The 12,568-nt window shown below is 40.4% G+C and overlaps 1 protein-coding gene across 1 annotated transcript; it reads left to right on the forward strand.

Moving 5' to 3' along the window:
- Positions 1 to 298: 298 nt before the first annotated feature.
- Positions 299 to 1,089, forward strand: LOC311146187 (cerebellin-2-like; the record flags this gene model as incomplete). The annotated part of the gene is made up of 3 exons (XM_084182683.1): positions 299 to 571; positions 683 to 802; positions 892 to 1,089. 3 exons carry the CDS (start codon positions 299 to 301, stop codon positions 1,087 to 1,089), a joined length of 591 nt encoding a protein of 196 aa, XP_084038809.1.
- Between the last annotated feature and the right edge of the window lie 11,479 nt (positions 1,090 to 12,568).

Below are 12,568 nucleotides of genomic sequence, written 5' to 3' on the forward strand. Positions count from 1 at the left end.
TTGGGCTTTCCATGAATATCAGAATAGCATCTACTGTCAACTCTCTTTTTCATTCATTTTACCTCTTTTATATAGACAGATACAGCTTTAGCCAAGAACTTGATGGTGCAAGTGTAACTCATATCACAGCCTTGACACTACACTATGCATATACCGTGTGTGAGTGAGTGAATGAGTGAGTGAGTGAGTGAATAAGAGAGAGAGAGAGCTGGTGAACGGTTTGAAGGGGGGCTGATTGCCACAAAACGGATAAGCAGAGCAGTCGCAAACCATAAACGGTGTTACAGTTTAGCAGACAATGTTTCTTCGATTTTGTACCATGCTGTCATTGGTCCTCCTAGGATTTGGCGTTGCATTTTCGCTGGGACAGAATTACACAGAACCTCTTGTTTTGGAGGGAAAGTGTCTGGTGGTTTGTGATGCGAACCCGTCTGCAGAGGGAGCGCTGACCTCTTCCTTCGGGATATCTGTACGAGCAAGCGGTGCTAAAGTGGCTTTCTCTGCACTCAGGGGAACGAACCATGAACCTTCTGATATGAGCAATTCGCCTCTGACCATCTACTTTGACCAGGTTAGGGATTATTTGTGTCTTTCATGATTTGTGTCTTTTCATAGGCTAATATTGATAATGTAGACTACATGTTTGTACTCTTTAGGACGTTTAACGTTTTTCTCATTGCAGGTATTAGTGAACATTGGCAACCATTTCAATCTGCAAGCGAGTGTATTTCAAGCACCAAGAAGAGGCATTTACAGTTTTAGCTTCCATGTGGTGAAGGTTTACAACAGACAGACTATACAGGTACGTGTCTAGGGAGGTCTGTATTGAGATGCCATTGAATTGTGTTTTTTCTTGTCTTTATCATACCCGTTGCATATAACACTCTGCAGGTAAACTTGATGCACAACGAATACCCTATAATATCAGCTTTCGCCGGGGACCAGGATGTCACTCGAGAGGCTGCGAGCAATTCAGTCCTTCTGCACCTGGAACGGGAGGACCAACTTTACTTGAAGCTTGAGAGGGGGAATCTAATGGGTGGATGGAGGTACTCAACGTTTTCTGGATTCTTGGTGTTTCCACTCTAATCACAACTCTCAAATCAAGTTACTCTTTTTTATTTTCTTCAAGGACGTTGGCCTCCCATCCCTGGGCTTTAATTATGAATAAATGTATAACTGACTGTGAGATAAAGTAGGCTATATGGGTAATTTATGACGAAATTATTCCGTGCTATGAGGTTGGGATATGTATTGCTGAATGTGACTGATTGTTGGTATATTATTGCCTATTCAAGCGATTGTCAGTTGCGACCATTCAGTCGCTATCCATGGTCCTGCAACCGCAGACACACTCGGTAGCTGTCAGCACAAAACGCATCTCAAGCGTACAGAGCCAACAGGTAGCAATTGAGCGTTGGCTCTAGTGTCAACGTTGTTGCAATAGTGACATTGAAATATTGTAATCAAATAATATTTTCCAAAGGTGTGCAAATGTAGGCTAGCTGGCATTTGGACCTATATTGCACATTGATACAGTGTTAATTTTGGCACTCTTTTTTTAGATTTAGTCTAGTCTTAGTCATCTTGACTAAAATAACATTGTTTTAGTCACATTTTTCTCATTTGAATAATGATTAAGTCTAGTTATTGTCAAAATGATGAAAACAGTGCGCCATTTTAGTAAACTAAATGCCCTTTAATTTTAGTCACGTTTTAGTCACATCACATTTGTGTTGTCTCATTAACCTATACTAAACATAAATCACTGACTCCCATGTGCACAAACATACATAGCCTTGTCCTATCAACATAATTTTCAACATAACATCATATTCTATTCCCAACAGCAGAAATATGACAAACATACACTACCGTTCAAAAGTTTGGGGTCACTTAGAAATGTCCTTGTTTTCTAAAGAAAAGCAATTTTTTTGTCCATTAAAATAACATCAAATTGATCAGAAATACAGTGTAGACATTGTTAATGTTGTAAATGGCTATTGTAGCTGGAAACTGCTGATTTTTAATGGAATATCTACATAGGCGTACAGAGGCCCATTATCAGCAACCATCAGTCCTGTGTTCCAATGGCACGCTGTGTTTGCTAATCCAAGTTTATCATTTTAAAAGGCTAATTGATAATTAGAAAACCCTTTTGCAATTATGTTAGCACAGCTGAAAACTGTTGTGCTGATTAAAGAAGCAATAAAACTGGCCTTCTTGAGACTAGTTGAGTGTTGTGGGTTCGATTCCCACGGGGGGCCAGTTAAAAAAAAATAATAATAATTCACTAACTGTAAGTCGCTCTGGATAAGAGCGTCTGCTAAATGACTAAAATGTAATGTAATGTAATGTAATCTGGAGCATCAGCAATTGTGGGTTCGATTATAGGCTTAAAATGGCCAGAAACAAGGAACTTTCTTCTGAAACTCGTCAGTCTATTCTTGTTCTGAGAAATTAAGACTATTCTATGCGAGAAATTGCAAAGAAATTGAAGACCTCATACAACGCTGTGTACTACTCCCTTCACAGAGCAGCGCAAACTGGCTCTAACCAGAATAGAAAGAGGAGTGGGAGGCCCCGGTGCACAACTGAGCAAGAGGACAAATACATTAGAGTGTCTAGTTTGAGAAACAGGCGCCTAACAGGTCCTCAACTGGCAGCTTCATTAAATAGTACCCGCAAAACACCAGTCTCAACGTCAACAGTGAAGAGGCGACTCCGGGATGCTGACCTTCTAGGCAGAGTTGCAAAGAAAAAGCCATATCTCAGACTGCCCATCTTAATCTTTTCTTTTTATTGGCCAGTCTGAGATATGGCTTTTCGTATTTCCAAACCACTGTAATGCACTTTTGACGAAGCATTGAGTAGAATGCTCAGTTGGGCATCAGTCCAAAACGAACATTCAAAAAACTATTGTGAGGAAACATGCAACCCATGAATAGCTAGCTAATGAGGTAACATGACTGAACAAGGTGTAGCCTAAACAAATGGTTAATGGTCTGGTCTGCAAGTAGCCTAGTTTTAGAATGGCCTGCGATATGCTTTATGAATGTAAAATGCTGCCCGCCAATGCAAGACAGAAAAAAAAATATTTAGTGCTGGTATTATGGGTAATATCTTTTGGACAGTTAGGGGTAGAATCAAGTTGTTTTCTCTGAGGAAGAGAGGGAGACTACAGAACCTGGTTATGAAATACAGTGGTAAAAGTTGAGCAAGACTACAAATTCAAAAACAGCCTACCTTTCTATACTCAAGGGAGTTAAAAACATAGCTAGACTGTTGTTTTATTATTAAACTCAATGCTGCTGTTGTTTTTAATTTCGTAAAGTAGCTTGTGTTTCTTAACCAGTCAAAGGGTATCTAACTAGAAGGCTGGTGGTGACTGGTTAGCTACGGGGAAGAGAGTGTATAAATGGAGGCAGAGCCCGAGCGCAACCTGTATGCTTGTCTGCCCACACTCATTACTTGCTCCCCCGCAGCTCACCAGCTGATGTAGGCTTTGTGTGCAGGGTGTGGCAGCGGTCCTTCCCACTGCTGAACAGAACTGCACTGCTAACTGCTAATATTAATTGTGCTTATCACTGAAAAGTTCTAAATCTCTCCCAGATAATGTAGTCTTGTCTTGTTTTAGTTAACTTTTTTTTAGTTATATATATATAAATATATAATACTTTTTTGGGTCAGTTATAGTCTCGTCAATTGCCACTGAAAAATAGATGTTTGAGGAATATTGTAGTCACCATTTTTGTTTAACTAAATTAACACTGCATTGATATTATGTACTGGACAATTTAACCTCTAAATAAAGATAAGTGACTAGAACCTCTCTCTCTCTCTGTGTGTGTGTGTGTGTGTGTGTGTGTGTGTGTGTGTGTGTGTGTGTGTGTGTGTGAATATGCACCAGTTAGACCTCAGAACTGCTGGCGTGTGACTGCTAAATTGTGTAGCTCTTTGTTTTTACATTTTAGTCATTTAGCAGACGCTCTTATCCAAGAGTGACAATATAATAAGTTCATTCATCTTAAGATAACTAGGTGAGACAACCACATATCACAGTCCTAGTAAGTACATTTTCCCTCAATAAACAAGTTATCAGCAAAGTCAGTGCTAGTAGGAAAAGCAGGTTGTTGTTTTGTTTAGAGGGATTTAAGATACAATTTTTCTGATGTTGGTGCTGTAATTGGATATGTCAATGACCGTATGCAAATGCTTTTGTGTGTGTACAGTATGTAATTTTGGGTGTAAGTGTGTGTTAGACTAGAGGGAGGGAGAGAAAGAGGGAGAGATAGAGAGAGAGAGTAGACATCGTTTTCATTACACCTATCTATACCTGTGACACGTGTATCATTTACCTTGACATTATAAACCCCCCACTCACTCTCACTCTCTCTCTCTCTTTCTCTCTCTCTCTCTCTCTCTCTCTCTCTCTCTCTCTCTCTCTCTCTCTCTCTCTCTCTCTCTCTCTCTCACTCTCTCGCTCTCGCTTATCCATGGGGATACTGTATCCATCTTATCCCAGCAGCAGTCATGTCTGGTGAGCGTGCACCCCTGTGCCATCAGAATAAAGTACTCAGCTCAATAGCTCCTCAGCGTGTGAGCACGGCTTTAGCCTTTTGATGTCTTTTTTCTTCCTCTGAGTTCACACTGAGAGCAGTGGAATGACCAAGGACAAAAACAATCTGTGCTGCGCCGACACCTGGCATGTACAGTGGGGGAAAAAAGTATTTAGTCAGCCACCAATAGTGCAAGTTCTCCCACTTAAAAAGATGAGAGAGGGCTGTAATTTTCATCATAGGTACACGTCAACTATGACAGACAAAATGAGAAAAAAACTTCCAGAAAATCACATTGTAGGATTTTTAATGAATTTATTTGCAAATTATGGTGGAAAATAAATATTTGGTCAATAACAAAAGTTTCTCAATACTTTGTTATATACCCTTTGTTGGCAATGACACAGGTCAAACATTTTCTGTAAGTCTTCACAAGGTTTTCACACACTGTTGCTGGTATTTTGGCCCATTCCTCCATGCAGGTCTCCTCTAGAGCAGTGATGTTTTGGGGCTGTCGCTGGGCAACACAGACTTTCAACTCCCTCCAAAGATGTTCTATGGGGTTGAGATCTGGAGACTGGCTAGGCCACTCCAGGACCTTGAAATGCTTCTTACGAAGCCACTCCTTCGTTGCCCGGGCGGTGTGTTTGGGATCATTATCATGCTGAAAGACCCAGCCACGTTTCATCTTCAATGCCCTTGCTGATGGAAGGAGGTTTTCACTCAAAATCTCACGATACATGGCCTCATTCATTCTTTCCTTTACACGGATCAGTCGTCCTGGTCCCTTTGCAGAAAAACAGCCCCAAAGCATGATGTTTCCACCCCCATGCTTCACAGTAGGTATGGTGTTCTTTGGATGCAACTCAGCATTCTTTGTCCTCCAAACACAACGAGTTGAGTTTTTACCAAAAAGTTCTATTTTGGTTTCATCTGACCATATGACATTCTCCCAATCCTCTTCTGGATCATCCAAATGCACTCTAGCAAACTTCAGACGGGCCTGGACATGTACTGGCTTAAGCAGGGGGACACGTCTGGCACTGCAGGATTTGAGTCCCTGGCGGCGTAGTGTGTTACTGATGGTAGGCTTTGTTACTTTGGTCCCAGCTCTCTGCAGGTCATTCACTAGGTCCCCCTGTGTGGTTCTGGGATTTTTGCTCACCGTTCTTGTGATCATTTTGACCCCACAGGGTGAGATCTTGCGTGGAGCCCCAGATCGAGGGAGATTATCAGTGGTCTTGTATGTCTTCCATTTCCTAATAATTGCTCCCACAGTTGATTTCTTCAAACCAAGCTGCTTACCTATTGCAGATTCAGTCTTCCCAGCCTGGTGCAGGTCTACAATTTTGTTTCTGGTGTCCTTTGACAGCTCTTTGGTCTTGGCCATAGTGGAGTTTGGAGTGTGACTGTTTGAGGTTGTGGACAGGTGTCTTTTATACTGATAACAAGTTCAAACAGGTGCCATTAATACAGGTAATGAGTGGAGGACAGAGGAGCCTCTTAAAGAAGAACTTACAGGTCTGTGAGAGCCAGAAATCTTGCTTGTTTGTAGGTGACCAAATACTTATTTTCCACCATATTTTGCAAATAAATTCATAAAAAATCCTACAATGTGATTTTCTTGATTTTTTTTCTCAATTTGTCTGTCATAGTTGACGTGTACCTATGATGAAAATTACAGGCCTCTCTCATCTTTTTAAGTGGGAGAACTTGCACAATTGGTGGCTGACTAAATACTTTTTTTCCCCACTGTAAAAGTCCGTAATCATACCTCTCTCTAGTCCCGTTTGTACCTGATGCTAACATGGGTCCTTTGTCCTGATCTTGTCTACATTCTGATTGTGCCCACATTTCCAGAAATGTGTCTACACATGTTATTTAAATGTGTCTGTTATCCATCCATCCACTGTGTCTGCATTGTTACCAGATTTCCTGGTCCCTTTCTTTATGCAAAGTATTTCACAGCTATTCTTTCAAAATAATATTTATTTAGTTATTGTAAGACACATATTGATATAATCAGTTAATCGTGACACCTGTCAATGATTTCAGAGGGCGGAATAATTTAAATGTTTTCTCTGTCCAGATCTGTCTACACTATAGTCTACACATTGCTCGTCTGACTGCCTCCGGAGGTGGGCAGAATGATCTGGTCACAATCAGATCACAATGTGTATTTTGATTGTCTACACCTGTCTAAGAATGTGGCCAAGATCAGAATGTGGACAAAATCACTACAAAAGTTAGAAGCAGGTATAATCGGGGCTATTGAAACATCATGTGTATTTGCCCTTTCTTATCGAGATGGGAAGTGTCCTTTTCCCAGAAACCCAGCCGACTTTTATCCTGGCTGTACCTTGTTAACCCTGACTTTTAACGTGTTTGGAAAACACGGCTGCGTTTACACAGGCAGACCAATTCTGATATTTTGCCCAAGTATCGGCAAAAGAGCAGATCTGATTGGGCAAAAGACCAATTAGTGGAAAAATATCAGAATTGGGCTGACAGTGTAAACACAGCCCACTTGGCCCACAAAATGCTGTTTTTTCTCTTAAATGAAAAGTAACTGCATGGTTTAAAAAATGTATCATAGGCTGCATTTACACAGGTAGCCCAATTCTGATCTTTTCCCCAATTATTGGCAAAAGTGCTGATCTGATTGGTGAAAAGACCAATTAGTACAAAAATATCCGAATTAGGCTGCCTGTGTAAACACAGCCATTGACATATGCATGAATATAGCTTTTCTAGCAGCGCTACTTCAATGACATAGGCAGCCCAATTCTGATATTTTTTCAACTAATTGGTCTTTCGACCAATCACATCTGATGTTTTCACATCTTTTTCAGAGCTGATCTGAGTGGTCAAAACACCAATTAGTGAAACAAAAGATCAGGTTTGAGCTGCCTCTGTAAACAGAGCCATAGTTCCTTGCAAGAATTTACAAAAACAACAGCATATGCTAGACTTATTGCTTGTCAGGAAGATGCTAACGTTGCATTTCTTCTAGGTGATCTATAGTTGTTCCAGTGTGTTAATGAAAGACTATTCTATCACTGTCTCTAAATCACCACATGGTTTATGTTACTTAAATTAGTCATTTAGATTCTGCTGAAATTGCATTCTGCTTCATTTGAAGACTTGTGTTATTATTTAGATTACCCCAGTTGAACTATGTACTCCCATCTGCTTCTCACAGTGATGACCACACACTATTTCATTCTGAATACACTTAAATCAGTTTATGCAAAATATGTGTTTTGTGCATAGATTTTATATACAGTACCAGTCATAAGTTTGGACATACCTACTCATTCCAGGGTTTTTCTTTATTATTACTATGTTCTACATTGTAGAATAATAGTGAAGACATCTAAACTATGAAATAACACATATGGAATCATGTAGCAACCAAAAAAGTGTTATATTATATTTGTGATTATTCAAAGTAGCCACCCTATGCCTTGATGACAGCTTTGCACACTCTTGACATTCTCTCAACCAGCATCACCTGGAATGCTTTTCCAACAGTCTTGAAGGAGTTCCCACATATGCTGAGCACTTGTTGGCTGCTTTTCCTTCACTCTGCAGTCCAACTCATCCCAAACCATCTAAATTGGAATGTGGTCGGGTGATTGTGGAGGCCAGGTCATCTGATGCAGCACTCCACCACTCTCCTTCTTGGTAAAATAGCCCTTACACAGCCTGGAGGTGTGTTGGGTCACTGTCCTGTTGAAAAACAAATGATAGTCCCACTAAACGCAAACCAGATGGGATGGCGTATCGCTGCAGAATGCTGTGGTAGCCATGCTGGTTAAGTGTGTCTTGAATTCTAAATAAATCACCAACAGTGTCACCAGCAAAGCACCCCCACACCATCACACCTCCTCCTCCATGCTTCACGGTGCGAACCACACATGCGGAAATCATCCGTTCACCTACTCTGCGTCTCACCAAGACACGGCGGTTGGAACCAAAAATCTCAAATTTGGACTCATCAGACCAAAGGACAGATTTCCACCGGTCTAATGTACATTGCTCGTGTTTCTTGGCCCAAGCAAGTCTCTTCTTCTTATTAGTGTCCTTTAGTGGTGGTTTCTTTGCAGCAATTCGACCATGAAGGCCTGATTCACACAGTCTCCTCTGAACAGTTGATGTTGAGATGTGTCTGTGACTTGAACTCTGTAAAGCAATCTGAGGTGCAGTTAACTCTAATGAACTTACCCTCTGCAGCAGAGGTAACTCTGGGTCTTCCATTCCTGTGGCGGTCCTCATGAGAGCCAGTTTCATCATAGCGCTTGATGGTTTTTGTGACTGCACTTGTTCCGGATTGACTGACCTTCATGTCTTAAAGTAATGATGGACTGTTGTTTCTCTTTGCTTATTTGAACTGTCTTGCCATAATATGGACTTGGTCTTTTACCAAATAGTGCTATCTTCTGTATACCACCCCTACCTTGTCACAACACAACTGATTGGCTCCAACACATTAAGAAGGAAAGAAATTCCACAAATTAACTTTTAACAAGGCACACCTGTTAATGTGACTATCTCATGAAGCTGGTTGAGAGAATGTCAAGCGTGTGAAAAGCTGTCATCAAGGCAAAGGGTTGCTATTTTGAAGAATCTCAAATATATTTTGATTTGTTTAACACTTTTTTGGTTACTACATGATTCCATATGTATTATTTCATAGTTTAGATGTCTTCACTATTATTCTACAATGTAGAAAATAGTAAAAATAAAGAAAAACCCTGGATGAGTAGGTGTGTCCAAACTTTTGACTGGTACTGTATACAGTGAGGGAAAAAAGTATTTGATCCCTTGCTAATGTTGTACGTTTGCCCACTGACAAAGACATGATCAGTCTATAATCAGTCTATAATTTTAATGGTAAGTTTATTTGAACAGTGAGAGACAGAATAACAACAACAAAATCCAGAAAAACACATGTCAAAAATGTTATAAATTGATTTGCATTTTAATGAGGGAAATAAGTATTTGACCCCTCTGCAAAACATTACTTAGTACTTGGTGGCAAAACCCTTGTTGGCAATCACAGAGGTCAGACATTTCTTGTAGTTGGCCACCAGGTTTGCACACATCTCAGGAGGGATTTTGTCCCACTCCTCTTTAAAGATCTTCTCCAAGTCATTAAGGTTTCGAGGCTGACGTTTGGCAACTCGAACCTTCAGCTCCCTCCACAGATTTTCTATGGGATTAAGGTCTGGAGACTGGCTAGGCCACTCCAGGACCTTAATGTGCTTCTTCTTGAGCCACTCCTTTGTTGCCTTGGCCGTGTGTTTTGGGTCATTGTCATGCTGGAATACCCATCTACGACCCATTTTCAATGCCCTGGCTGAGGGAAGGAGGTTCTCACCCAAGATTTGACGGTACATGGCCCCGTCCATCGTCCCTTTGATGCGGTGAAGTTGTCCTGTCCCCTTAGCAGAAAAACACCCTCAAAGCATAATGTTTCCACCTCCATGTTTGGTGGTGGGGATAGTGTTCTTGGGGTCATAGGCAGCATTCCTCCTCCTCCAAACACGGCGAGTTGAGTTGATGCCAAAGAGCTGGATTTTGGTCTCATCTGACCACAACACTTTCACCCAGTTCTCATCTGAATCATTCAGATGTTCACTGGAAAACTTCAGACGGGCCTGTATATGTGCTTTCTTGAGCAGGGGGACCTTGCGGGCGCTGCAGGATTTCAGTCCTTCACGGCGTAGTGTGTTACCGATTGTTTTCTTGGTGACTATGGTCCCAGCTGCCTTGAGATCATTGACAAGATCTTCCCGTGTAGCTCTGGGCTGATTCCTCACCGTTTTCATGATCATTGCAACTCCACGAGGTGAGATCTTGCATGGAGCCCCAGGCCGAGGGAGATTGACAGGTCTTTTGTGTTTCTTCCATTTGCGAATAATCGCACCAACTGTTGTCACCTTCTCACCAAGCTGCTTGGCGATGGTCTTGTAGCCCATTTCAGCCTTGTGTAGGTCTACAATCTTGTCCCTGACATTCTTGGAGAGCTCTTTGGTCTTGGCCATGGTGGAGAGTTTGGAATCTGATTGATTGATTGCTTCTGTGGACAGGGGTCTTTTATACAGGTAACAAGCTGAGATTAGGAGCACTCCCTTTAAGAGTGTAATCTCAGCTCGTTACCTGTATAAAAGACACCTGGGAGCCAGAAATCTTTCTGATTGAGAGTTACATCAATGTTGCTTAAAAATCCTAACCTTTTTTTACATTTTGAGATATCCACACATACAGTATACAAAATTAACATCTACCTTGACAAGCATTAGTATTGGGAGACAGTTTTCATTCATTATTCAGTTGTCTATGTGTGGATAGGTCTATGATAGAAGGATGGTGTTTTTCCTTGTGAGTGTGTTAGTTTTATTTTTGTGCTCCTAGAACTTCCTGCTGACTGTTAGGAAAATCTCCCCCTAATGGTTCACAGAGGCAGTGTGTAAATAATGAACAAGGGCATCTGTTCAAAGCTGTTATTTAATATTTTCCTTATCCTGATTAACTCAATAGGCAGGCATTAGCGCTTCACATTGTTGTTCGTCAAGAGTATTCTTTGACAAAGATTGTCTGAATTCATAATAAAAGTGGTATTTTAGAATGATCTATTGCACTCCTCCTTTTGGGGTGGTAAAATGTCAATTTCTTTATTATGATATTTTGATATTCATATTCTTCATTAAATCTTATTGAATGAATGCCAAGCCCATTTTCCCATGGTAACCTTGACATGAAGGTTGAATGGGCAAAATCATTTCCATATTTACCCACCAAGGACAGATTCAATCTTCATCCTGATTGTCAAACAATATATTTGGCTACATCTGCATGTGTAGGCATCCAGCTCAAAGTAATCTCATACTTAATTGAAGCTGTCACTGGATGAGCATGCATGGCGTTCCACTGTATTATCTGAAACTGTGCTGCATAAGAACCCCTATAATGTGAAGAAGATACATACTGCACTGGATGAGAAGTCTTCTGGGGTTAGTGATGGCAGATGGCATGGCTTTCAGAATAAAGCATCAATATGACCAACTATTCTGCAGGGCCAAGAACCCACTGGAAGTACTGTGATTATAGTGTGACTCTGCATCCTATGAGTGGTTTGATGGAAAATAAAACATACAATAAATAAAAAATATGCTTTTTTTATCAATATTAATTATGAATATGAATTACTCTGCAACTCTTCCAACTATTTACTTTTTTCACAACTGCCACCAGTTTGGCACCAAACCATTTACAACAAGGACATATTGACATAGCAAAGTAATAAAAGTGTGTAAAAATATAAAGGATATTAAATGTGAAATCACTATGTACTGAAACGAGTTACATTTAGGATCATATTTAACAGCTTTGTCATTTCATGTTTTAAAATATAAAATCATCTTATTTTATTATTTTATATATTCTACATGTTATAAAAATTCCATAAAATCATTGAAAGTTTACACAATTCTGGTTGTTTACTGGTAAACTTAGAAAGTTACCAGTAAGATACCCTCCCTTTGCAACTCTAGTCAAAGTGCATTAAGACAGCAGGCAACATTGGTCCGATGGTTGGGACAGCTGGCAGGGCTGAAGTTACTTTGCAGTCGCCTGAGAGATACAGGAGCCAGAGACACATGTTGAGAAGAGGAGAGTTTCTATTGGACAAATTCAGGTAGATCCCTCCCTGTTTCGTTTGCTTCTGTTTAGGAAACGTTTTGCAACAGAATCGGCGTAATGAATACGCCCCTAATCTCTGAAGACTGAGAAGCACATACTTTTAAGTTCAGAGTAACATTTCAAAATGAAAACATTCTGTATAATGATTAAGAACAGACAGACTATGTTATCTGTGAATATGTCCTTTATTAGCAGTTTATTAACAGTCATAAACACCCCTCCTTTAACTGCATTGAAGATCTGCAATAAGTCGGTGTACAGCCTTTCAAAAAAGTGTGTATAATTTCTTTTTTTTGGGGGGG

This window comes from Coregonus lavaretus (assembly GCF_964263955.1).
Source record: "Coregonus lavaretus genome assembly, chromosome: 19".
NCBI classification, from domain to species: domain Eukaryota; kingdom Metazoa; phylum Chordata; class Actinopteri; order Salmoniformes; family Salmonidae; genus Coregonus; species Coregonus lavaretus.